The sequence below is a fragment of the Podarcis tiliguerta genome, assembly GCF_965153285.1.
Source record: "Podarcis tiliguerta genome assembly, chromosome: 8".
NCBI lineage: Eukaryota > Metazoa > Chordata > Lepidosauria > Squamata > Lacertidae > Podarcis > Podarcis tiliguerta.
In genome coordinates, this window is record NC_139541.1 from 1,241,416 (window position 1) to 1,264,562 (window position 23,147).

At 47.6% G+C, this 23,147-nt stretch overlaps 1 protein-coding gene across 4 annotated transcripts in view; it reads right to left on the minus strand.

Moving 5' to 3' along the window:
• The window catches only part of PLAT (plasminogen activator, tissue type), a 28,298-nt gene extending 11,225 nt beyond the window's left edge, over positions 1-17,073 (minus strand). Inside the window, exons 1-7 of one of the 4 annotated variants that reach the window (XM_083456612.1) lie at positions 16,971-17,073; positions 15,050-15,266; positions 8,860-8,974; positions 7,797-7,836; positions 5,356-5,487; positions 4,806-4,922; positions 1,494-1,668 (exon numbers count right to left, since the gene is read on the minus strand). In XM_083456612.1, the coding sequence (XP_083312738.1) occupies positions 1,494-1,668; positions 4,806-4,922; positions 5,356-5,487; positions 7,797-7,836; positions 8,860-8,928 (533 nt within the window). In that variant the 5' untranslated portion in view covers positions 8,929-8,974; positions 15,050-15,266; positions 16,971-17,073. The remainder of the gene's footprint in view (positions 1-1,493; positions 1,669-4,805; positions 4,923-5,355; positions 5,488-7,796; positions 7,837-8,859; positions 8,975-15,049; positions 15,267-16,970) is intronic. The other 3 variants (XM_083456613.1, XM_083456614.1, XM_083456615.1) reach the window with 3 other exon arrangements.
• Positions 17,074-23,147: the final 6,074 nt, after the last annotated feature.

Consider the following 23,147-nt stretch of genomic DNA (forward strand, 5'->3'; position numbering starts at 1 on the left):
CACCCAATGAAGTTGAATGTTGGAAGATTCAGGATAGATTTTAAAAAAGTATTTCTTCATGAAGTGCAGAATTCATTGGACCAATTCATGGAGAGGGAGGAGGAGGAGGCGGCGGAGAGGGCTCTTGATGGCTGCTGGCCATTTTGACTCTGCTTTGCCTCCACCAGCTCCCACAGGCTCCTCTTAGGCTCCTGGGAATTGGTCTTCTCAACCCAAGTTCGTGGTTGACACCACGCCTTGGGGAAAGGAGCTCCATAGTTTAATTCTAAGCCCTGAGGGAAGACATCCTTCCTCTTGTCAGCCCTGAATCTTCCAATCTTCAGCTTCACTACATGGCCTAGAGGTCTTCCTATTTATTCCCTTTCTCCACAAAGCGCACACAGTTTCATGAAATTATGATGAAATGCTATTATACACCTCCACCTTGCGTGTCTTCCCAAAGTCTCACTTACACTAAACTAAAATGTTGTAACCTTTCCTCACAGTGGAGATGCTCTCAACCATTTTGGTCGCCCTTTTCTGAACCTTTTCCAGCTCTGCAACATCCTTATTTTACAATGTCAATATTTCTCCCACTCAGAGTAGATTTTGCCTACAAGGATGTATTTGTGGGAATGGATTTCGGCACATTTGTGAGATCAACAGAGTACCATCCTTTGCAGCTTAAAATTTGAAGCTAAGAAAAGTTTGATTTAAGCTTCTACAAACAATAATCCAGGATGCTCTAAAGGCAGACTGGATTTTCCTGGTATTACCCATTGTCTACCCCTTAAAAACAACAATCACACATTGTTTTGTAACGAAGTAAAAGTAGTATTTACTTACATAATCTAGGTTGAAGTAGCAATTGCAGCACCAAATAAAAGCATGTTTATAACCACAGTCGTACCTTGAAAGTCGAAAGGAATCCATTCTGGAAGTCCATTTGACTTCCAAAATGTTCAGAAACTAAAGCGTGGCTCCTGATTGGCTGCAGGAAGCTCCTGCAGCCAATCGGAAGCCGCAGAAGCCCTGTTGGACGTTCAGCTTCCAAAAATAGTTTGCAAACTGGAACAGTCACTTCTGGGTTTGCAGCATTCAGGAGCCAAAATGTTCAGGAAATAAGCTGTTCCAAAACCAAAGTATGATTGTAATATCTAAGTTACCAAAGTACAAAAGGTAAGTTCAAAATTATGTCTGAGCTGCAGACCTCAGACATGGACATGTGGTCAGCTTGGAAGCATGACGAAGAAAGAGGAGGCTGCCCAGGCTGGAAGGATGTAGTGCTACAGCTTCCTGCCAAAGCAGACAAAGGAAGTGATCTCACAGAGTTCTCTCTAGCAAATTTGACAAGAAAGCTCTATGAGCCTCCGCCCCTTCATGTACCTATCTGGTAAAACATGAATTATTGGTTTGACTGCAATAATGTCCCACAGTATTGGGGGGCAAGAAGATGGGGGGCAGTATTGGGGGGCAAGAAGAGGAAGAGGCCCCTCCTAAACTCACTTTCTCACCTGCAATAGTTGTGGTTTCCAAGGCCCAACCTAGCGGCATCTGCCCGGTACGCATTGTACCGCTTATTCCTCAAGGAATCGAGCTTCCAGTTCAAGCACTTGGCTCCACTCACAGTTGTGTTCCATGTCCCCATGTAGCCCTCTCCAGCGCCCTCGTAACACTTGGCTTTGGTATCTGAAAAAGGAGGAGCAGAGTATTCAGTCTCCCTCCTGTTCTCCAAAGGTACTCTGCACACATCTTGCATCCATGGGGCTGCTCAGGATCAAGATGGGAGATTGCAGCCGTGGTCACTGGGGGCTAGACGGCAGAGGCCTGTGGGCCACATGTGACCCCCCCCCCAGGTCTATTCTGTTTAGTCCTGGGACTCTCTCTCCAGGCCCCCCGGCCCTCAGCATCTCCACCCCTCTCACTAGCCCTACTTTTCAGCCTCTCCTCAAATGTTTTTGACTTGCTGGAATGTGGTCTTGAACTCTGATAATGGTTCTTGCTTGTCTGGCTGGAGGATAGAGAAGAATGCCGCAGTTTGTGTGTAGAAACCAGCCTCATGAACCAAAGCAAAATTCACATTCCCTCCTGTGCCCATTTTTGCCCCCTGCCAGATGAGGTGGAGGATGGAAGAACCACAAGGCCATCTCCGCTGATATCTTCCCTGCTCTGTGATGCAGCCCTCCTCCTTCCCCACTATTCCAGCCATCTTGGACTGGAAAAAGCAGGAAGCTCATGACACTTTATGCCAGGTGCTGCTTCCATGCTGCCTCTCCCTCACAGGCACACCTAGCAAAGCCAGCAGGCCTGGCAGCCAAGCTACATAAAATTTATTTTTATTATAATTTATTTATTACATTTCTATACCACCCTTTTCTTCCAAGGAGCTGCTTGGGAGTAAAGGTGGTATATAAATGTAATAAACACACACACACACACACACACACACACACACGGTGGTGTACATGGTTCTCCTCCTCCCCATTTCTTCCTCACAACAACCCTGTGAGGTAGGCTACAAATGCCGAGTGGCCCCAGGTCACCCAAGGTGCTTCCTGGCTGAGTGGGGAATTGAACCCTCCTCTCCCGGAGTAGGAGCTGGCACTCTGACCATCCCACCACAGTCACATCTTGGAACAAGGCTGCTTAAACTTGCTCGCTTTTATTTTTTGGGGGGAAACTGCTGCAGGTATACCAAATTCAGGTATTACTTCTAGAAATGAAAGGCTGCATATGCAGTCTTGTACTAATTAATCATAACAGCAGCAGCCAGGCAGGCAGGCAGGGGGCCATTTTCAGTGGGGAACCAAAGCAGGGTTCTGATCTGGTTCAGGAGTGTTCTCCAAATTGGGGACCCACAGCTATTTTCCCCAAAAAGGCTGCAGGCAAAGAAGTTTCCAGTTCATATTATGGCTTCATTTGTGTCAAACGCAGGTGTGGTCTTAAGCAGACCAGAATTTTTCTGTGTAAGCAACTGCAGCCATTGGTTTTATTTCTTTTAAACTGCTTTTTGTATGTTGTATTTTAAATTGTTGTGACCCACCCTTGGATCTTACGCTAAGGGAAGGTAATAAATCAAATGTGGGAATGTTGTGGATACTAGGAGATGATATATTGATTAAATATTATCCTTCCTAACTCATGCTTGTGAGTCATACAGCAAAGTTCATTCCCCAATATATAGCAGGAAGCTAGTTGGTGGATTCGGTTGAATCTCTATACTTAAGTAATCCAATCTGGCTTTGTTCAGGTTGAATTTTGTTCCTGGTAAGACCCCTTTTATCCCTCCTAAAAAGAATAAATACACAAGAAGCTTCTTTTAAAAGTAATACGAACTTTACTCACATTCAGTTCACAGCTGGATCCTGAAGGCAAGCTTCAGCTTAGGGTTACGGAAGAGAGTTTGAGTTCATCCCATATGGGAATGAGCCCCTGTCCCGGTGGCTGAGAGTCAGCAGACAGCAAAATGCATCAGGATCAGGAGAGCATGGCATCAAGAGGAAGAAGCAGCCTCAAGAGAGGCGGGCGGCTGCGTGACTGGACCTTTTGTGGGGTCTGCAAGGGCCACGCCCACCTACCTGGTCACATGCAGGGGGAGGATGTTCCAGACCAGGTGTAACAGGAAGTTCAACTGGCTGGATCAACATCCCCCTGTCTGTGTCCACTCTAGGCAAACAAGGAATGTTGTATTTGACTGTGCCAATGGATTACCATATTGGCCCAAATATAAGCCGCACCCGCAAATAAGCCACACCTTTAAAATTCAAGACTTATTTGCAGGTGCAGCCCACCTCCTGGCACTACTGCCCTCAACGGGGGGCTGTTAGCACCGGTGCTTGCCACCCTGCTCCCCAAGCCGGTGCCGGTGCTCAGTTCTGAGGGTGCTGCGCGCCCACCTCCCAACACCACCGCCTCCTGGCACTACCTCCCCAAGCCGACACCAGAGGAGGCTTGGCAGTGGTAGGTGGCCTGTGCGCCACTGGCCCACACTCCCGGGCTGCTTCCTTGTGGGGGGAGCCACACCGTTTTGCCGGAGGCCTGCCCCCCTTCCCACTTCCTTACAGTGGCTTAGGGGAGGCTTGAGAGACGCGGTTGGCACAGGAGCTGTTGTCCCCCACCCCTGACGGCCCTCGTGGGCAGCTGTTCAGCAGTGATACTGTAAGGTCACAAATATAAGCCACACTTTAACTTTTCACAATCAGAATTTGGGGAGGAAAGTATGGCTTATTTTTGGGCCAATACGGTACAGTGGTACCTTGGATTAAGTACTTAATTCGTTCCGGAGGTCTGTTCTTAACCTGAAGCACCACTTTAGCTAATGGGGCCGCCTGCTGCTGCCGTGCCGCCGGAGCACAATTTCTGTTCTTATCCTGAAGCAAAATTCTTAAGCCGAGGTAATATTTCTGCGTTAGCGGAGTCTGTAACCGGAAGCGTATGTAACCCAAGGTACCACATCAAATGCATCCAATAATAGACAAGCAAGGCAGGGGAGAATAATGCCTGCCTGCCACCTAGAACTGTTGTAAGGATTACCCAGATGAAAGCCAAATAAAGGCCAAGCGTCTACACAGTGGCTTTCAGCCCAAGTATTGCACCCCACAATGAATGTGGTGCAGTGGTTAGAGTGTCAGGCCTCGGAGAGTGGGGTTCAAATCGTGTTTGACACGGAGCCAGTCCCTGCCCCTCAGCTTCACAGGGTTGTTGTGTGGATTAAATGAGGAGGGGGAGGCCCCCGTATGATACCTTCAACTCCTTGGAGAAGAAGGTGAACTATAAATGCAATCAATCAATCGGCCATCCAACCACATTGCATACCAATTACTCACCAATCTCACAGCGCTTCCCAGAGAAGCCTGGGCGGCATAAGCAGATGAAGAAGTTAGAAGAGTATAATGCTTGCTTGCAGCGGCCCCCATTGAAGCACTGTTGCCTCCTGCTGCAGGCTGTCAGACAAAGAAGAAAGAGAACCTCAGGTTTCCCCTGCCAGCAGTCGAGTGCTTTCAGTTCCTGGGCCCATAACCTCTTGGGGTGGAGGAGCAACTCAAAGGCAGAGCAGATACGTGGCTTGCAGAAGGTCTCAAGTGCACTACTTGCTGGCCTCTGCAGTTAAAAGGGGTTCTAGGGAGCCACATCGTGGGTCAGGCGTTTTCAACTACCCCACTCACTGCCTTTGGAAGCCTTGCAAGTTGCTGCAGGAGGGGGAGGACAGTGAGCAACATCACAGGAGAGGTGTTCCTAGGACCAAGGCAAGACTGTCAAGCTCCCGCCATTGGGTCCCAGGGTCCTATGAAAGAAGCTGCAAAGGTTTGGGTCACCCGCTTCATTGTCGCATCCTGCACCCAAACTGTCTCCCATATCTACCCATCTAATACCCACCTGTGCCTGGCACGATATGACAAATGATGCTGTTGGTCGCACACCGACAATATTCAAGTTCTTTGTCTCTTTGGCGTAGCCAGCTGTCCCCGAACTGGTAGATCTCTTGTGTTACTGGGTCTTTGCATACAACTGCAATCAGGAGAGAGGAAGGGCTCCTGAGAAGAGTCCCCCACACCACCACTTCCCACCCTCCAGGCACCAAACTCCCCTTTGCTCCCTGCTCAGCAGCAATGGTGGCTGGAAGTGGGAGGACATAAGCCAGGAGGCCAACAGTAGGTGGTGCCAGGTCTCCAGTGACAGGCAGAGCCAGCAAATCCTAGGTTTGTCACCATCTTCCTCCTCCCTGCAAAGCTCTACAAGGGGAACACTGAGATGGAGGAGGATGAAGCAGACCAACAGGTTACACGTAAGAAGGCAGGCAGGTGGGGGTTGTGGGACATTATTATGGTCAAACCAACAATTCATGCTTTGCTAGATAGGCACATGAAGGGGCTGAACTGATAGAGCTTTCCTGTGAAATTTGCTAGAGAGAACTCTGTGAGATCACTTCCTCTGTCTGCCTTGGAAGGAAGATGTTACACTACGTCCTTCCTTCCTGCCCGGGGAGTCTCCTTTTTCTTTATCCTGCTTCCAAATTGACCACACGTGCCCATCTGGGGTCTACAGCTCAGACGGCACTTTGTACTTTGGTAACTTAGCAGTTTTAAACCTGCCTTCATTCTGCTACTCTAACTCCTGCTTCAAGATCTAGATTATGTAGGTAAATACTACTTTTATTTCTTCACAAAACAATGTTTGTGTGGTTGGTGTTTTTATGGGGGAGAAAAGGAGTAACACCAGGATATCCAGTCTGCCTTAAAACATCCTGGATTATTGTTGTAGAAGGTTAAATCAACCTTGCCTTAGCTTCCAAGTTTAAAAGCTGCAAAGGATGATACTCTGATCTTACAAATGTGAACAAGGAAGGATAACAACTAAACAATATATCCTCTCCTAGTGTCTAGATCCTTTCCTTGAAAGCAGACTGAGGATGGCAGGGCACTGCCCCATATGCCCTCATGAACCAGCCTCCACTGCTCGGCAGTCACCCTCTTTCTGCCTCACTGTTGTCTGTGGGTGATGGGGCCATTTTGGAGCCTGCCACTTGCCAAGGTCCATGTGTGCTGTAAAGGAGAAAAGGAAATGTCTACCTTCTCTTCCAAGTTCTTGGAAATACTTTCAAACCTTGTCAGCCAAAGGGAGGGTGGTAAATCCAAAATATTTTTCCTCCAGGGCAGTGCATTATTTGCATCTGCATAGGGCTGCCAAGTGACCATAACAACTAGACAGTCCTTGTAATACTCATATTAATCAAAAGCAAGCTTCTGCCTGGTCCTCATGGCTGCAAAGTTTGAAAAACCATGTTGGGCAGAGCCTCCTGACGTCCCAGGAGCCTGGTGATTTTGGCCAGGGGGAGCAATGCAGGATTGGCAGTTGTGCTGCCTGATTTAAGCAGCCTGCTTTCTTCCAGTACACACTGCAGTCTTAAAGTCCCCAGTGCTCACTCTTGTTGCAAGCAAACGGATCGTGCCATGTGGGTATCCGGGGTCAGCAACTTGGAATACTTGTGCAGCTAGTCCTGCCTGCCAGTGACCGTTCTGGCATTGGCATGTTGATGGCACCTTGCCCCAAATCTCCTCATGACCAGCATCTTCAAGTAGTTATTCAAAAGACCATAAATTAGGAAGAACTTCCTGACAGTAAGAGCTGTTCGACAGTGGAATTTGCTGCCAAGGAGTGTGGTGGAGTCTCCTTCTTTGGAGGTCTTTAAGCAGAGGCTTGACAACCATATGTCAGGAGTGCTCTGATGGTGTTTCCTGCTTGGCAGGGGGTTGGACTCGATGGCCCTTGTGGTCTCTTCCAACTCTATGATTCTATGCTTTGGCCCTACAGTTCATTTATCCTCAACTTCATAAAACTGCTTGGTATTAAGCAGTGTATGAAATATTAATATCAATGGTGTTTCCTTGTATGCAATGCTAGTCAGGCTCCAAGTAGCCTCATTGAAATTAAAGCAGCTCAGCCATGTCCATTAACTTCCATAGGTCTACTCAGAGTAGGACTAAGCTCTGGATAAATCCCAATATTATCATTAACAATAGCTACTTTTACGCTACTTTTGGCCTTGCCAAACGAATCCCAACTTCATTCCATTTACAAAACCCAAGTTACGAACAGGTTTTTGAACAAGTTAGGCCACAGATTTCCATGCTTGCTTAAAATTCCAGTTACAGATCCTGAGCACAGAACGGGGCTTAGTTTGGTGCTCTGTGTGGGGACCCCTAAAACCGGGAGAGCAAAATCAAAATAGACCACCCAGTTTGTTTGTGTCTATCTGCTCAAAAGAGCACACCCCACTCATTCATTTTGGAACTGGGGTGCTAATCCTGGCTACTTACCCTTTGACCGAGCTCCTAGTGCAGCATACCAAGAAAATTCCTGCCAAGACACAGAGGGGAAACGTTGGCATTTTAAGGAAAGACATTGTCAGAGAAAGTCCTATTTCACAGCTTCTTCCTAAGCTCTGGAGCAGCCTTCCCCAACCCGGAGCCCTCCAGATATTTTGGGCTGCAACTCCAATCAGTCCCAACCAGCAAGCTAGAGATGCTTTGCAGCAGGGAGGTGGGCTCCATGTCCTGCCATTCCCAAGTGAAGCAAAATGAGTTACGGGTTCTCAGGTGGTCCCTTTGTTGTTTAACTCACTTAAACACTGTTTTTTAAGAAGAGATAAATTGGCTGAGTAACCTAGTCCCCCCCCCCACCAGAGAGAATTTGATTGGGTGGAGGTGCCACTACAGGCTAAACTGGCATCCTGCCTGAGGGGTGACCCAAGTGTCAATCCACCAGTGCAGAGCACCCCCCCCCCCAAATGTCCAGGCAGGTGATGTTCCAGAGGCAAGGAGGGGCTGAGTCAGCCCACGATCTACTGGATCCCAAGCAAGTCCCAATGACATTGCATGATAGCATGGGGTCCAGTTGGACTACTTCAAGCTGCTGCAACAATTGTCTGCCTCTCCCCCAACACATCTCCGCCTGCCAGCTGCTGCACCAGTTAGGATTGCTCCTCCAAACAGTGTGCAGCGCATGACTTAAAACTAAGCACTACACACTTACAGCATTCTCTCTTGCTCCTTCTTGCCGTTATGGGGGGTGGGTGTGTAAGGGATTGAAGCAAGAGGCAATGCCCCATAGTGCTGTCAGGGTTGGACTTTGGGACAGACATCAGCAGCAGGGGTCCCCCAACAGAGCAGAGCTGGCCTTGTAATGGAAGTGAAGCAATACATGGCCATCTAAAGAGGCTCCCCATCCCTCAAACCTGCTAAGGTGATTTGAGTCCAGAGTCTAAAATTACCCAACTGCACCGCAAGCTGGAAGTCTGCTTATCCCTCTTCTAATGCGCTGCTAAGGCGGCTGGAAAGAAAAGCCAAAGTGTACAGGCAGGTTGGCAGGGTGAGCTCTTACCTGGCACTGAATTGAGGCAAACCCTCCCAGCAGCAGGAGAAATGGGGAGAGTCCTCGTCCCAGCCTCATTCTGAAGTCTTTTCAAGGCCTTCTCTTCCAAGTGTAATCAAGAAGCCTAAAAGAAAACAGAGGTAGGAGAGAGGCAGCTAAGGAAGACCTAACCCATCATAAAACTGCAGACCTCTACTTGGAGGAAGGGAGTTGCAATGGCAAACTCTGGCCCGGGAGCTGACCGGCTTCTTCTAGGAACTTTGCCCAAGACTCATGAAGCGCGCACAACGGATGGCCGGGCAGCAAGAGCGGATCTCTCAGCTGGAGAGCTCAGCCTGGAAGCACAACAGCAGCAGCTGCCGCAGCAGCAGAGCATATTTACTGGTCGATTCCAAGCCAGGCGCATCTGCTCCAGCATTTTCAGCCCAGGCTGGCTGTTTGCGTTCTGGTCCCTCCCTTTGGTTGGCTGATGAAAGTAGGTTACTTGGCCTGGGAGCAACGGGGCTTGTGGTCTTGGCTCTCTGCTCATCCGGGTGGCGGTGCTTTCACCTCCTTGACTCACTTCCCTGCAGCCACAACAAGCCTCTTGCAGCCTTGAGTCGAGGCCAAGAGCCAGGCCTTTGACTGCTGCCCTTCTGCTTTAACTCTCCTGCTGCCATATTCACAACGTTGTGCCCACCCCAAAAGAAGTTGTGGCTGTGGGTGCTCCATTATCCAAGTCTTCCTCCAAAGGCAAAATTTATTTTCTCCTTCCCCTTATCCCCATACTTTCCCTATTTTAAAATTGTCCTCTAAAGCTGCCTTTCCAGATGCTTTAGGCAAATTGGCTGAAACTGAGGGGAGTTTTGGTCCAAAATCTCTGGATGGAAATTTGAGCCCCAAACCTTGGAGGGCACACAGTTTAGAAAGGTGCTGCCATCCAGCAAGGTCACTGAAGGTTTCTGAAGGCCTCCTCCTGCAGAGCATCTTGGCTGTGTGTCCTGGAAGACTTGACCCCTGCCTTGCCGGCCTTTTCCCACCTGGCCTGGGAGGAAGGGCCCTGACTGACTCCAGCTACAAAAGCTGGGGCTGCTGAAGAGGCCAGAGACCATCTTGGTTTTCTCTTAGCACAGTTCTTCAAGCCTGAGCTTTCACAGCCAGCACCAACCACCATTGGCAGGACTGGCAGCAACCGCAGCAGGCATGTTCTCTGTTTAAGACAAGTGCTGTTTTCTGGGGGGACGCAGACCCCTAAACATTTTATGACTCTAAGTTTGGCCTCATTGGGGGGCAGTATTTCAATATGAGTAGGAAAATGAGAGTAACCCTAAACATTTTTTTAAGAAAAAAAGCACTGGTTTAAGGTAAAATTTTATTCTCTTGCTAATTGTGCTGTTTTAAATGTGCATTTTATATCAGACTTCCTTCTTTGAAATGTTTAAGTTTTTTTGTTAACTTTGCTGCGTTAAATGCACATTCTGTAGTTGACCACCTTTATAAGGTTTTGTTTTGAAATCTTTAAGGTAATACTTTAGTTTCCTGTTAACTACATTACTTTGAATACATACTTTATCTTTGACTTTCTTCAGTAATGTTTTATTCTGGATTGTTATATTTGATGTTTTAATTTGTTACAAATGGCTTTAAGACTTTTTCTTAAAAATATGAAGCGGTATAGAAAAGAAAAGAAAAGAAAAGAAAAGAAAAGAAAACTAATAATAATACTCTGCAAACATTTTATTTGGATGTCCACAAAAACCTGAGTTTACTGAGTGAGGGTAGCACTGTACTTTTTGATAATGTTTGCATTTTAAAAATCATATTTATCTACCTCAAGCCTGAGGCAGAAGACTGGAGAAAGATTAATTAAAACCCTTGCTTAAAGGTAGCCACCTGCCTAAGGAAAAGAAAAACCTCCCAAGAGGTTTGCATTTGCATTACTTCATTAAGCTACCAAAGCGCGGCATCGGTCCATCCTGGAACCTGAAAATCAAGGAATGGCTGGTGAGTTTGCAAGCAAAAGGAATACGTGTGTTTCAGTTTGCTTATTAGCTTAGGAAGGGCATGTTAGGTTTGCATGAATGAATCTCTCTTCCACAGCCTTATTGAGAAGCTGTCTGCTTTCTATAGGCACAGAACACACACATTTATTTTGTCTGTGAAAAGGTTTTGCAAACCCACAAACCACAGGCAAAAGCGGGATGAGCAAACTCTTCCTTCAACCAGTGCTCTGCACCCTCCTTGTCTGGCTGGAATATGTCCTTGAAAGCTGACAGTGACTCTCAGCTTGCAGGGATGGAGAACAGAGAGGTAGGTTTGTGTGTGTGTGTAAACCAGCCTTCTGTGCAAAGGCAAAATCCAAATTTATTCCTCTGCGCCCCCCCCCCAGCATGTGTCCCCCACCCCAGAAGGCAACAAGGCCCGTGGACAAAGAAGGGGCTGCTCTACACAAAGTGACATTTTGCAGGGCCCCACAAGGTCCTTTTCCATGGTGGAATTGCTTCCCAGGGAGTCTCTCTTACCTCACTTCAGTACTAGCACTCCAGCAGAGAGACTGAGAGGGCTCAGTCAGTGGAGAAGGAGACTCAGGGTTGTGAGTTTGCGCCCCATGTTGGGCAAAAGATTCCTGCATTGCAGAGGATTGGACTAGATGATCCTTGTGGTCCCCTCCAACTCTACAATTCTATGATCTATATCCTCTGCACTTTGTAAATGGATTTGAATCTACACTGTTGCCCTCTGTTCTTTTAAAAAATCATTATTGCTGTATTATGGTAGAAAAGTATTACGGCGATTTGCACATCTGAGTGCTTGGCACAAAAAGTTGACCAGCATTTTTTTAAAAAGAAACCCAGACACCACACCTGCTGTTCCCAGTGGCCAATGATGTGCAGAGCCCACTTTCTGTATGCTGGTGCCTGCGCCCTTTTCTCCAGCCAGCAACAAGGATGTTCCAAAAAGATAAAGCAATCTAACTGGATCCACATGTCAGAGATACAGCTGTGTTTACAGGGGTGGAAACTGAGTTTGGCAAGCACATCTCAAGGAAGCAAATGGTTCTAAGAACCCAAAGGCTGCCAGCTCCAACCTGCTTTCTGCCCCCAAAGCCCCTGCCAGCCATATCCAAGGATCAGCCCCACCAGAAGGGAGTCAGCCTGATGCTTGTATAGACTATAATCCTGTATTAGAAAGAAGGAGAAATAACTTATTGAGCCACAAAGAGAGAGCTGCTGCATGTAGTTCCCTTAGCAACGCTCTTGCTTCCAGCGTAGGACTTGGCCGAGCCTGAATGGAAATTGGGAGCTCTGTAAGATGCTCTTAAATAGACTGAAAGCAGAAGCTTTGTTTTGAAAGAACTGGTTCCTAGTCTGAATTTAAGGAGGACAAACAGCAGACAGCTGACCTTCTTCTGAGGTACCTGAGGACATTAGGAAAATGGGAATCTGCCTTCTGTTGAGGCAGGCCGTTGATCCACCTAGGTCACTATTGTTTACACTTCCTTCAGCCCCATCCTACAAGTCAAGGATAAGGGAAGTGGTTGTGCAGCCGTGCCTGTGGCGGCACAGGCTGGCTGCCCCTGTTGTCCACAAGAAGCTTCCACTGGCTCATCGAGAGCAGTGCAGTCTACACTCAGCGGCAGCAGCTCCCTGGGGCTTCAGGGCAGGCCAGCCACACCAGGATAGGCAGACGACTGAAGCCAGGACTTTCTGCATGCAAATCTGATGATGTCCTGTGGCACAGAGCTATAGCTGCCCTTCTGTGACTGAGTTAGACCTTCCCCAGGCTATTAGATTGCATAGTTAGCTGGATAAAGAGTGGCACAAGCAAATACTGACAATTAAATAACAATACAATTACAGTGGTACCTTGGGTTACATACGCTTCAGGTTACATACACTTCAGGTTACAGACTCCGCTAACCCAGAAATATTACCTTGGGTTAAGAACTTTGCTTCAGGATGAGAACAGAAATCATGCTCCAGCTGTGCGGCGGCAGCAGGAGGCCCCATTGGCTAAAGTGCTGCTTCAGGTTAAGAACGGTTTCAGGTTAAGAACGGACCTCCAGAATGAAATAAGGTCTTAACCTGAGGTACCACTGTATTGGATCACCCCTTCATGGATCACTGCCTTGCCGTGGCGAAGGGGCTTGAAGAACTCAGAGAAGCTATGAACTATGCCGAGCAGGGCACCCAAGATGAACAGGTCATAGTGGAGAGTTTGGACCAAACGTGATCCACCTGGAGCAGGAACCGGCAAGCCACTCCAGTATCCCTGCCAAGAAAACTCCATGGACAAAGACAACAGGCATATAAAAGATATGACGCTGGAAGATGAGCCCCTCAGGTCGGAAGGCATCCAACATGCTACTGGGGAAGAGCGGAGGACAAGTACAAGTAGATCCAGAGCTGATGAAGCGGCTGGGCCAAAGCCGAAAGGACGCTCAGTTGCGGATATGCATGGAAGCGAAAGGAAAGTCCAATGCTGTAAAGAAAAAAGTGGAAGACAGAAGTGCCTGGCGTGCTCTGGTCCATGGGGTCACGAAGAGTCGGACACGACTGAACGACTAAACAACAACAACAACAACCACTGTATTTTCAAAAACTTATTTGGGCTCCTTTTAAAAAAACCTCATACATACACACAAACACCCACCCACTGTATTCTTGCTTACTGTGTCCTAGTACTGAGTATGAGAAGTAGATCCAAAATCTAATATTTTGGAGAATGAACTAACTGTGAATGGTAAAATATACAAAGCAGATGCCCAAGTCCGGCTTAACTAACGTGGTTGTCACAAAACTCAAAACTGAACATCTACTGGGTTATTTTGCATTGCATCAGAGTGGGTTGTTGCCTTACTATATTATTTTCTTGTTATACAAGTCTTTTATTTGTTTCCAGAAGAGACCAGCCTCTTTGAGGTACCCACCCAATTCCTTGCCCAAACAAGTGATCCAAAAGAATTGCTTTACAAGATAATAAACCAGCCCTGCTGTCCTTGGGGAACTTCATGCTCTTGAAGAACCCTCCTGGGTCGGTCCAAAATCCTACCTAATGCAGCACCTGTTCTTCCTGGAAGCCCCTGAACTGGGCCTCGGGACAGTGACCCTCTCCCTCACAATCCTTCCTCTGATCCTGGAGATAAATCAGTGGCCACTGATAGCTTTATCCTCCACTGAGTTCAGCAACCAGAGCTACACGCAGCAATCCAACTGCAGTTGCACCACAGATTTGCATTCAGGCACCTTGCATCCTTTTCTCAGCAGTTTTATTTTTTACTCCTTTGTTATTGATCCCCAACATGAAATCTGACTTTTTCACAGCAGCTGTTCAGCTTTCACACTGAGCTGTCCACCACAAAGCCAAGATCCCTTTAGTGGTCAGTAATTGCCCATTCAGACCACAATCATATACACACACGCGTGCAGAGTTGGGATTCTCCCTCCACCCCCTGCCTGTGCAACATTTTACCCCTGCATGCATCAAACCCCATTTGCCATCTGGCCTCCCAGTTACTCCTTTAGAGAGACAATCTGGAAAATCCAGCACCTCACAGCTCACCCTGGACTCTAGGCTATTTATGAGGAAGTTAAAAGGCAAAGTGAGACAATACAGATTCTCTGTGACAACTGTCCATACTTCCATTCTGCTTCCTGCTGTTTCAATTGGTTATTGATCCACATGAGGATGCCTTAGCTCACGGCTGCACCCCACATACAGAAACATTTAAAACACGTGGTTCCTCCCCAAGAATCCTGGGAGCCAGAGTTTGTTAAGGGTGCTGGAAACTGTATCTCTGTGCCAGGTAAACTACAGCTCTTTGGTGGCAGAAGCCATGCGTTTTAAATGTGTGGTGTGGTTGTGACCTTCGTTTACTCAGGACGGGAGCCTTGGGTGAGGGATTTCATGGAAAGAAAGCTCTCTAGATTTCTCATCACCGGAGGAAGTGGGAAGGCTAACAGGCCTTGATACCAGCATCTCACTGGCAAACATAGTAACGCAATAAACATAAACATAATAATAATAATAATAATAAATTTTATTTATATCCCGCTCTCCCCAGCTGAAGCAGGGCTCAGGGCGGCTAACAATAAAACAGTACAAAAGTACAGCACAAACAACACTCTAAAATCATTCATTATAAAATTAATTAAAATAAATAAAACAGCATTGATTGTGAACAGGCTACACAATAGCAGCACCTGTCTGGGACACTTACAAAATTCCTTGGCCCATCTGTGTCCTGTGCTGACACAGGGCTGCTCTGGGGGATCCACCCACTGCAATGGAGCCCACTGCAAAACCTTAAGTGGGAGCAACTGGGCATCACACTGAGGCATCTGGACAGCCTGGCGTCTCTCTTCACTGCCTCTTTATCTCTCTTCTCATTCAAAGGCTTCCTGCCCTTACAGTCTTCCCATTATGGGTACGGCTCACTAGCAATGTATCAAAAGAGAGAACAAACACAGCTCTCCAAGTATTGCTTTCTAGAAAGGACTCAAATAGCAAAGACTTGAAAAGGAATAGCCATCCAGAAATGGCGTAACAGAAATTGGCTTTAACCAAAAAACCAACCCAGAAGTCGTGCATCACCAGAGGACAAAAGACAAAGGGAGCATTCTCTGCAGTCGGGTGAACCTTTGTTGCCTTTACAAACAAACAAAGGAGAAGATAGTAATACTGGAATGAGGTTATATGGTTTTAGCAGAAATGTGATAAAGAATTAAGCAAAAACTGATTGTTAATGGGCTAAAGAGGAAAATTTAAAGTTAGATTAGGTGAAGACAAATTATAGAACAAAAAATTGAGAAAGAGGGAAGGGATTTGCTGAATTAGCTAATTTGAACTAGAATACAAAAAAAGGAGGTGTGAGGAAGTCGAGGAAACAAGTAAATGAAAGATAATGATATGGAACTTGGATGTGTTTTTTTCTTTTTATTATGCTGTTTTGATGTATTCTTTTTTTCCCCTTTTTTTTGATGTATTGTTTGTTAAAATTTTCATTGTTTCTGTTTTCTTTTACACACTTTTTTTTCTGTAACTAAAAAAACTTTTAATAAATATCTTTTAAAAAAAACACAACAAAGGAGAAGATAGTAAATCCAGTGCCAAAGTCAGTTTAAAACCATGTGGACTGGATGGCCTTTTGGGAACATCTATTTTCTGCAAAGGCAGCCAGAACCCTCAGAAAGACAAAACAACATTGTGTGACTCTCAAATTCCTGAGTGCTGTCTGTGCAAAAAGGGGAGGAGGGAGTTTCCCCTTCCCACTTATATGTACTTGTAAAGATGTATGATGATAATTTGGATTTTTTTTTTTTTTAATTATAAACCACTTGGAGGTGGTTAAAAAAATTAAGCAGAATATCAGTTCTGTCCTGGATGCTTTAGCTGAGATTCCTGCATCGCAGGGCGTTGGACTCGGTGACCGTTGGGGTCCCTTCCAACTCTACAACTCTGAGATTCTATGATGGCTACTCTCAGCGGCACTGAAATCTCCAGAGGAGAGATCAGTTTGTGTCTTGATCCATTTATGCCCGGGGCTCGTGGCAGAAGGCATGTATGCAAGAGGGTGCTGAGTGGGAGACGTGGAAGTCCTCGGCGCATTCGCCCTGCGCCCAGAAAGTTAGAGGGTCGGGTTCTGGGTAGGCTTCTTCGAACAAACCGTTTCCCCTCCTGGCAAGGCGGGGTCCCCGCAGAAGCAGCCCTCCCCACCTGCAGCCTGAACTAGTGACGGAGCCCAAGGGCGGCTTAGGCGGAGAGGCGGCGTCGGGGGCTTCCCCACCGAGGGCGGATTCGAACCTGCCTCGGCCGCCTTCGACCCCGACGCCCCGCAGGCGGCTGAAGCTCCGGCGCTGGGGAATGGGAAGGGCGGGCCGAGGCCCCGGCGCCCGGGCTCGCTCGGCTCCGAGGGGCTGCCTGCCTGCCTGCGCCCCAGCCGCCCGGAGGGGCTTCCCGGCCCCAAGTCCCGAAGGGCCGCCCCCTCCCGGCCCCACGCCTGCTTTCACGCGGCCCCCTGAAATCTCTTTCCTCGACTCGGAAACAAGCAGCACGTGCGGAGCGCCGTCCCAGTCGGAAGGCGGGGACTCCCGCCGGGAACCCGGCTCCGCTCCCGCCCCGCGGCCCCCGGCCGGACTCACCTGCCTGCCTGCCTGCCGGGTGGGCGTCCGCGCGTCGCGCTCCCGTCGCGGCTCCTTCTTAAGACTCGGGCGGCCGGCGACGGGGCGGGGCCAGAAGAGCCCTGAGCTGCCGGCGCCGCCCCGAGGCGGGCGGAGGCCGCCGGCGACCCCCTCGGGCCGCCCCTTTCCTCCAGGAAGGGGCCGGCGAGGCCCTCGAGGCTCCCCCGAGAGCGCGCCCGGCTCCGAGGGGGACCCCTTCCCGGGGCGCGGAGGCCGCCTCCCCCTCGCCCCTCCCGGGCCAACTTCGAGGGCGGGCGGCGCGACCCCCCGCGGGTCCCTCCGTCTCGCGGCCTCAGGCACCTCGAAGTTGGCCGGGGGAGCGAGGACCGGGGGGGGGGGCAGAGAGGCTCCCAGCCCCTTTCCGAGTTCTTCGTTGAAGGTTCCGTGGTTACTTTCAGAGCCTCTTGTGATTCGGGCGCGTTACGGAAATTGGGCTTCATTTTCAGAATATGAGGAAAGATTTGTTACCAATTAAGACTATCTGAGCGGGGTAACTTGTATGGTCATTTATTCCAATGAGATTGAAGCAGGGGTGCGGCGAGGTCTCCTGCTGTATTTGGGGACCCCTTCACTGCCTCCAAGGCCTTCAGCTGAGGACGAAAACCCCTTCCATGGTCGGCCGGGAGTCAAAGCAGGGCGTCCCCCTCAACATCCCAGGTGCTGCACGAGCAGAGAAAGTCCAGGCCGACTGCGGCAAAGAGGACAGGAACTCACGACCAAGAGGAGCCAGGCTGCAAGCAAAAATATTCTGCTGGCTTTTCATGGGAAACGAGGGTCGTGGCTGCAAGAGGCACACAGTTGCTGGGCTGGAGAAGGAGCAAAGGAAAGCAGCGGACCACCGTGTTGTGGCCCAGATGCCTCCAGAAACACTTGCTCAGGGTTTGGGTCATGGCCATGCTAGATGCTGCCTCAGCACCAAGGGGTTGCCACCTTCTTATTTGTAAGCACACCCTCTGCCCTTGTGCTCACCATACCATAGAATGACAAGAGTTGGAAGAGACCCCGAGGGTCATCTAGTCCAACCCCCTGCAACATCAGGAATCTCAGCTGAAGTGTCCGTGACAGATGGCCACCCAACTTCTGCTTAAAAACCTCCAAGGAAAGCGAGGCCACAACCTCCTGAGAGAGTCTGTTGCCCTGTCAAACAGCTCTGACTGTCAGAAAGGTCTTTCTGATGTTTAGTCAGAATCTCCTTTCTTGCAACTTGAAGCCACGGGTTTGAATCCTCCCCTCCAGAGCAGGAGAAAACAAGCTTTCTCCATCTTCCATGTGACAGCCCTTTAGATATTTGAAGATGTCATTTATATCTCTTCAGCCACCTCCTTTTCCAGGCTAAACCTACCCAGCTCCTTCAAGTGCTCCTCACAAGACTTAGTTTCCAGACCCTTGATCATTTGCATTGTCCTCACCTGTCAACGTTCCAGCTTGTCAACATCCTTCTTAAATTGTGGTATGTCCAGAATTGGACACAGTATTCCAGGTTTGGTCTGACCAAGGCAACAGAGAGTGGTAGATTTGGATTTGTGGGTTGCAATACCAAAAGTTTGAGAAGCTCTTAGGGTGGTTTAACAGGAAAGGGTCATCAAGGGTTATCAATTTCATTCAATGAGCCAGCTGTGTGTGTCACCAGCATTGGCCTCATTGAACTCATTGGAAGGTGCTAGCCAAGATGTCTCGTTCAAAGACTTGAAACTTCAGTTTAGTAGCAGTGTACAGTACATAAAAATAGTGCAGAAATCAGAGGCACACACCAGAGGTCTTTCCTTGGACTTAAGGTATGGTTAGGCTTGGATTGTTGCCAAAGCTAAAAAATCAAGCTGTCTGCTTCAAAAAGCACAAAGATGCACAAAAGCAGACAATTTCCCCCTCACTTGGTTTCTTCTTCAACTAATCGGAACAGAGGCAGCAACCACCAGCCACACCTAGGCACATGTGGCAGTTAAGTGCCACTAATGCAGCGGTTTGACTTCACCCCCAGAGATGCACTCCATTGTCTCAAGTCAAGACAGAAGGAGGCTACAAACAACAACAACAAACAACAACAACACCACACTAGCAGCCGGTGCACAGAGTGAGGAACTACCTAGCAGGAAGGGTTGGTACATATAATTTTTATATTTATTTGCTTCCATTTCTCTTCATTTATACTCAAAGCAGTTAATAAATGGGTGAAAACACAGCATTCACAAAATGTTCATTAGAGGTTTTTAAGCAGAGGGCTGGCTGACCACCTAGCAAGGATGTTGTAGGCTAGGCAGTGGGTGGACTAGATCACTTGGAGACCCCCCCCTCTGTGATTCTGTAGTATACACCTTAAAGTCAGTTCAATTTGTATCCCCTTTTACAGCCCAACCCAAAATTGGCTTTATTACTTGTATTTGATGGACAAATACTTGGCAACTTTTTAATTCATCAGTTCAAGACTTATTATTGCTAAAAACTGGAAGGTTCTAAAACCCAATCTACAGTATTACAAAGCTGGCATCAAGAAGTGTGGAAACTAATCTGATGGGGAAATACACACATAAAAGCACAGTGAAAAGGAACAGAGACAGGCAAGTTCACTAGTAGAGGGAAATATAAGTGGAATCAGATTTATTGTGAGATAAAGCATTCTATTGAACTTTCATAAGAATAAGACTTTGGGAAAGCAAGCTATTATTGCCAGCATAGAAAGCCAGCAACATCCTGCTTTTCATAAACACATCCTGCTTTAGAAGGCAAGGCAAGAGAGGTTAACTGCCCAGCGGGCATGCAAAAGTGTGTTACAAATCTCCAACAGCCAGTTTCTGTAAACAAAGGCTGCATATGTACCATGCATTTAAAGAAGCCTGGGAAATGCAGGGGTGAACGCAGTTCCCAGCATTCTGAGGGTGGGGGAGCCATGTGCTTTAACTGTGCTTCCAATATATGGTGTGTGTGCAGCCAAAATGTGTGTGGGGGGGGGAGGCATACTTTTGCGTAGAGAAATAGTGCAAGTGATTTTTTTGTAAGCCACTTTGAGATTTTATTGCAATCAAGCAGTATATACATCTTGTGATATAAATCCACACATTAAAAAAGGTGTTTTTCACCTTTTCCCTGCCCACCATTTCACAGTTGATGGGAAGGTTGTCACTTCGTGGAAGAAAATATGCATGCTTTGCTGCAGTGATAACCACACAGGAAGAACAGGAAAGCTGATTCACCTTAAATCTCACTTTGGATCTCGGCAGCAGTTTTTATGCAAAAACTGCAGATCAATTGCTCATCCAGGGAAGCCAGGGAAAGAAAGGGGCTCTTTCCATCAGGAAAAAAGTTGGAACGCCCTAGGATGAAATGTCATGCCCTAGCTTTCGCAGGGAGGAAATCCTGGTGAATCTCCAAAGATGACATGATTTCCATGTGTGCCCCATCTATAGCTTTGCCCACGTCAGTCCTAGGCCTTATCACAACACTGGGGAGTCGTCACAGGACAACAATCTGATAGGAGTCACAGAGACACATAATGTATCTGGACCTAGTTATTGCTCCTAACGGGCAGTGATTCAACAACTAGAATCATGATCACCTATTGCTCATGCCAAGGAGAAACTGTACAAGTTAAGTAAACCGTGAGGAGGACTCCATTTCCAGTACAAAGAGCCTTGTGACTTGCAATAATACTTTTGAAAATGTCAGGGTACAAATAATAGACTGTTACGACTGGATTTTGAAATGTTACCGTGTGAAAGCTTTTAAAAGTTGTGGGGAAGTGGGCTAAGACGGGAGCTGATGACAAATGAGCAAGATAAAGATGTCACAGACATATGGGGCAAATAAATCTAGCACCAGGATTCCTGTAGCTTCACAAAGTGTAACCAGACTCAAAAGAGATAGTGCAGAGATGGGGAAAGTCTGAAATGGCTGAAAAGGTTGTTTTCTGCTGCTCCAGCGAAGCGGACACGGAGCAATGGATCCAAACTACAAGAAAGAAGATTTGATGGCCCTTGTGGTCTCTTCCAGCTCTATGATTCTATGATTCTATGAAATGGACTCAGTTTCAAATTGTTCCTTGCTGGAGCAGCTACAGAGCTTTGTTCTTCAGAGCACAGCCTTCAGAACCTTTACTTACACCCATGTTGGGCCTTGCTGCACAGAGGAACACAACAAACACTCCGGAGAGCTTACTGAAGGCAGAGCAAGTTGTTCCCTAGGAGCTCTCCACGGTGCTGAGACAACAGGCCTGCCTTGCTCAAAAGTCCTCAGAGGAAATCACAGAATCATAGAGTTGGAAGAGACCACAAGGGCCATCGAGTCCAACCCCCTGCCAAGCAGGAAACACCATCAGAGCACTCCTGACATATGGTTGTCAAGCCTCTGCTTAAAGACCTCCAAAGAAGGAGACTCCACCACACTCCTTGGCAGCAAATTCCACTGTCGAACAGCTCTTACTGTCGGGAAGTTCTTCCTAATGTTTAGGTGGAATCTTCTTTCTTGTAGTTTGGATCCATTGCTCCGTGTCCGCTTCTCTGGAGCAGCAGAAAACAACCTTTCTCCCTCCTCTATGTGACATCCTTTTATATATTTGAACATGGCTATCATATCACCCCTTAACCTCCTCTTCTCCAGGCTAAACATGCCCAGCTCCCTTAGCCGTTCCTCATATGGCAACGTTTCCAGGCCTTTGACCATTTTGGTTGCCCTCCTCTGGACACGTTCCAGTTTGTCAGTGTCCTTCTTGAACTGTGGTGCCCAGAACTGGACACAGTACTCCAGGTGAGGTCTGACCAGAGCAGAATACAGTGGCACTATTACTTCCCTTGATCTAGATGCTATACTCCTATTGATGCAGCCCAGAATTGCATTGGCTTTTTTAGCTGCCGCGTCACACTGTTGGCTCATGTCAAGTTTGTGGTCAACCAAGACTCCTAGATCCTTTTCACATGTACTGCTCTCAAGCCAGGTGTCACCCATCTTGTATTTGTGCCTCTCATTTTTTTTGCCCAAGTGCAATACTTTACATTTCTCCCTGTTAAAATGCATCTTGTTTGTTTTGGCTCAGTTCTCTAATCTGTCAAGGTCGTTTTGAAGTGTGATCCTGTCCTCTGGGGTGTTAGCCACCCCTCCCAGTTTGGTGTCATCTGCAAATTTGATCAGGATGCCCTTGAGTCCATCATCCAAGTCGTTGATAAAGATGTTGAATAAGACCGGGCCCAAGACAGAACCCTGTGGCACCCCACTAGTCACTCTTCTCCAGGATGAAGAGGAACCATTGATGAGCACCCTTTGGGTCCGGTCAGTCAGCCAGTTACAAATCCACTGAGTGGTAGCATAGTCAAGACCGCATTTTACCAGCTTCTTTACAAGAATATCATCGGGCACCTTGTCAAATGCCTTGCTGAAATCAAGGTAGACTACATCCACTGCATTCCCTTCATCTACCAGGCTTGTAATTCTGTCAAAAAACAAGATCAGGTTAGTCTGACATGACTTATTTTTCAGAAATCCATGCTGACTATTGGAGATCACAGCATTCCTTTCTAGGTGCTCACAGACTGTTTGCTTAATGATCTGCTCCAGAATCTTCCCTGGTATTGATGTCAGACTGACTGGGCGGTAATTATTTGGGTCCTCTCTTTCCCCCTTTTTGAAAATAGGGACAACATTTGCCCTCCTCCAGTCTGCCAGGACTTCGCCTGTTCTCCAGGAATTCTCAAAGATGACTGCCAGTGGTTCTGAGATCACATCTGCCAGTTCTTTTAATACTCTTGGATGCAGTTCATCTGGCCCTGGAGACTTGAATACATCTAAACTAGCCAAGTATTCTTGTACTATCTCCTTAGTTATTCTGGGCTGTGTTTCCTCTGCTGAATCATTTGCTCCAAATTCTTCAGGTCGGGCATTGTTTTCTTTATCGGAGAAGACTGAGGCAAAGAAGGCATTGAGGAGTTCAGCCCTTTCTGTGTCCCCTGTTTGCATTTCACCATCTTCTCCTCTGAGTGACCCCACTGTTTCTTTGTTCTTCCTTTTGCTATGAACATACCCATAAAAGCCTTTTTTGTTGCTTTTAACCTCTCTAGCAAGCCTGAGTTCATTCTGTGCTTTAGCTTTTCTGACTTTGTGTCTACACGTGCTGGCTATTTGTTTGAATTCCTCTTTGGTGGTTTCCCCCCTTTT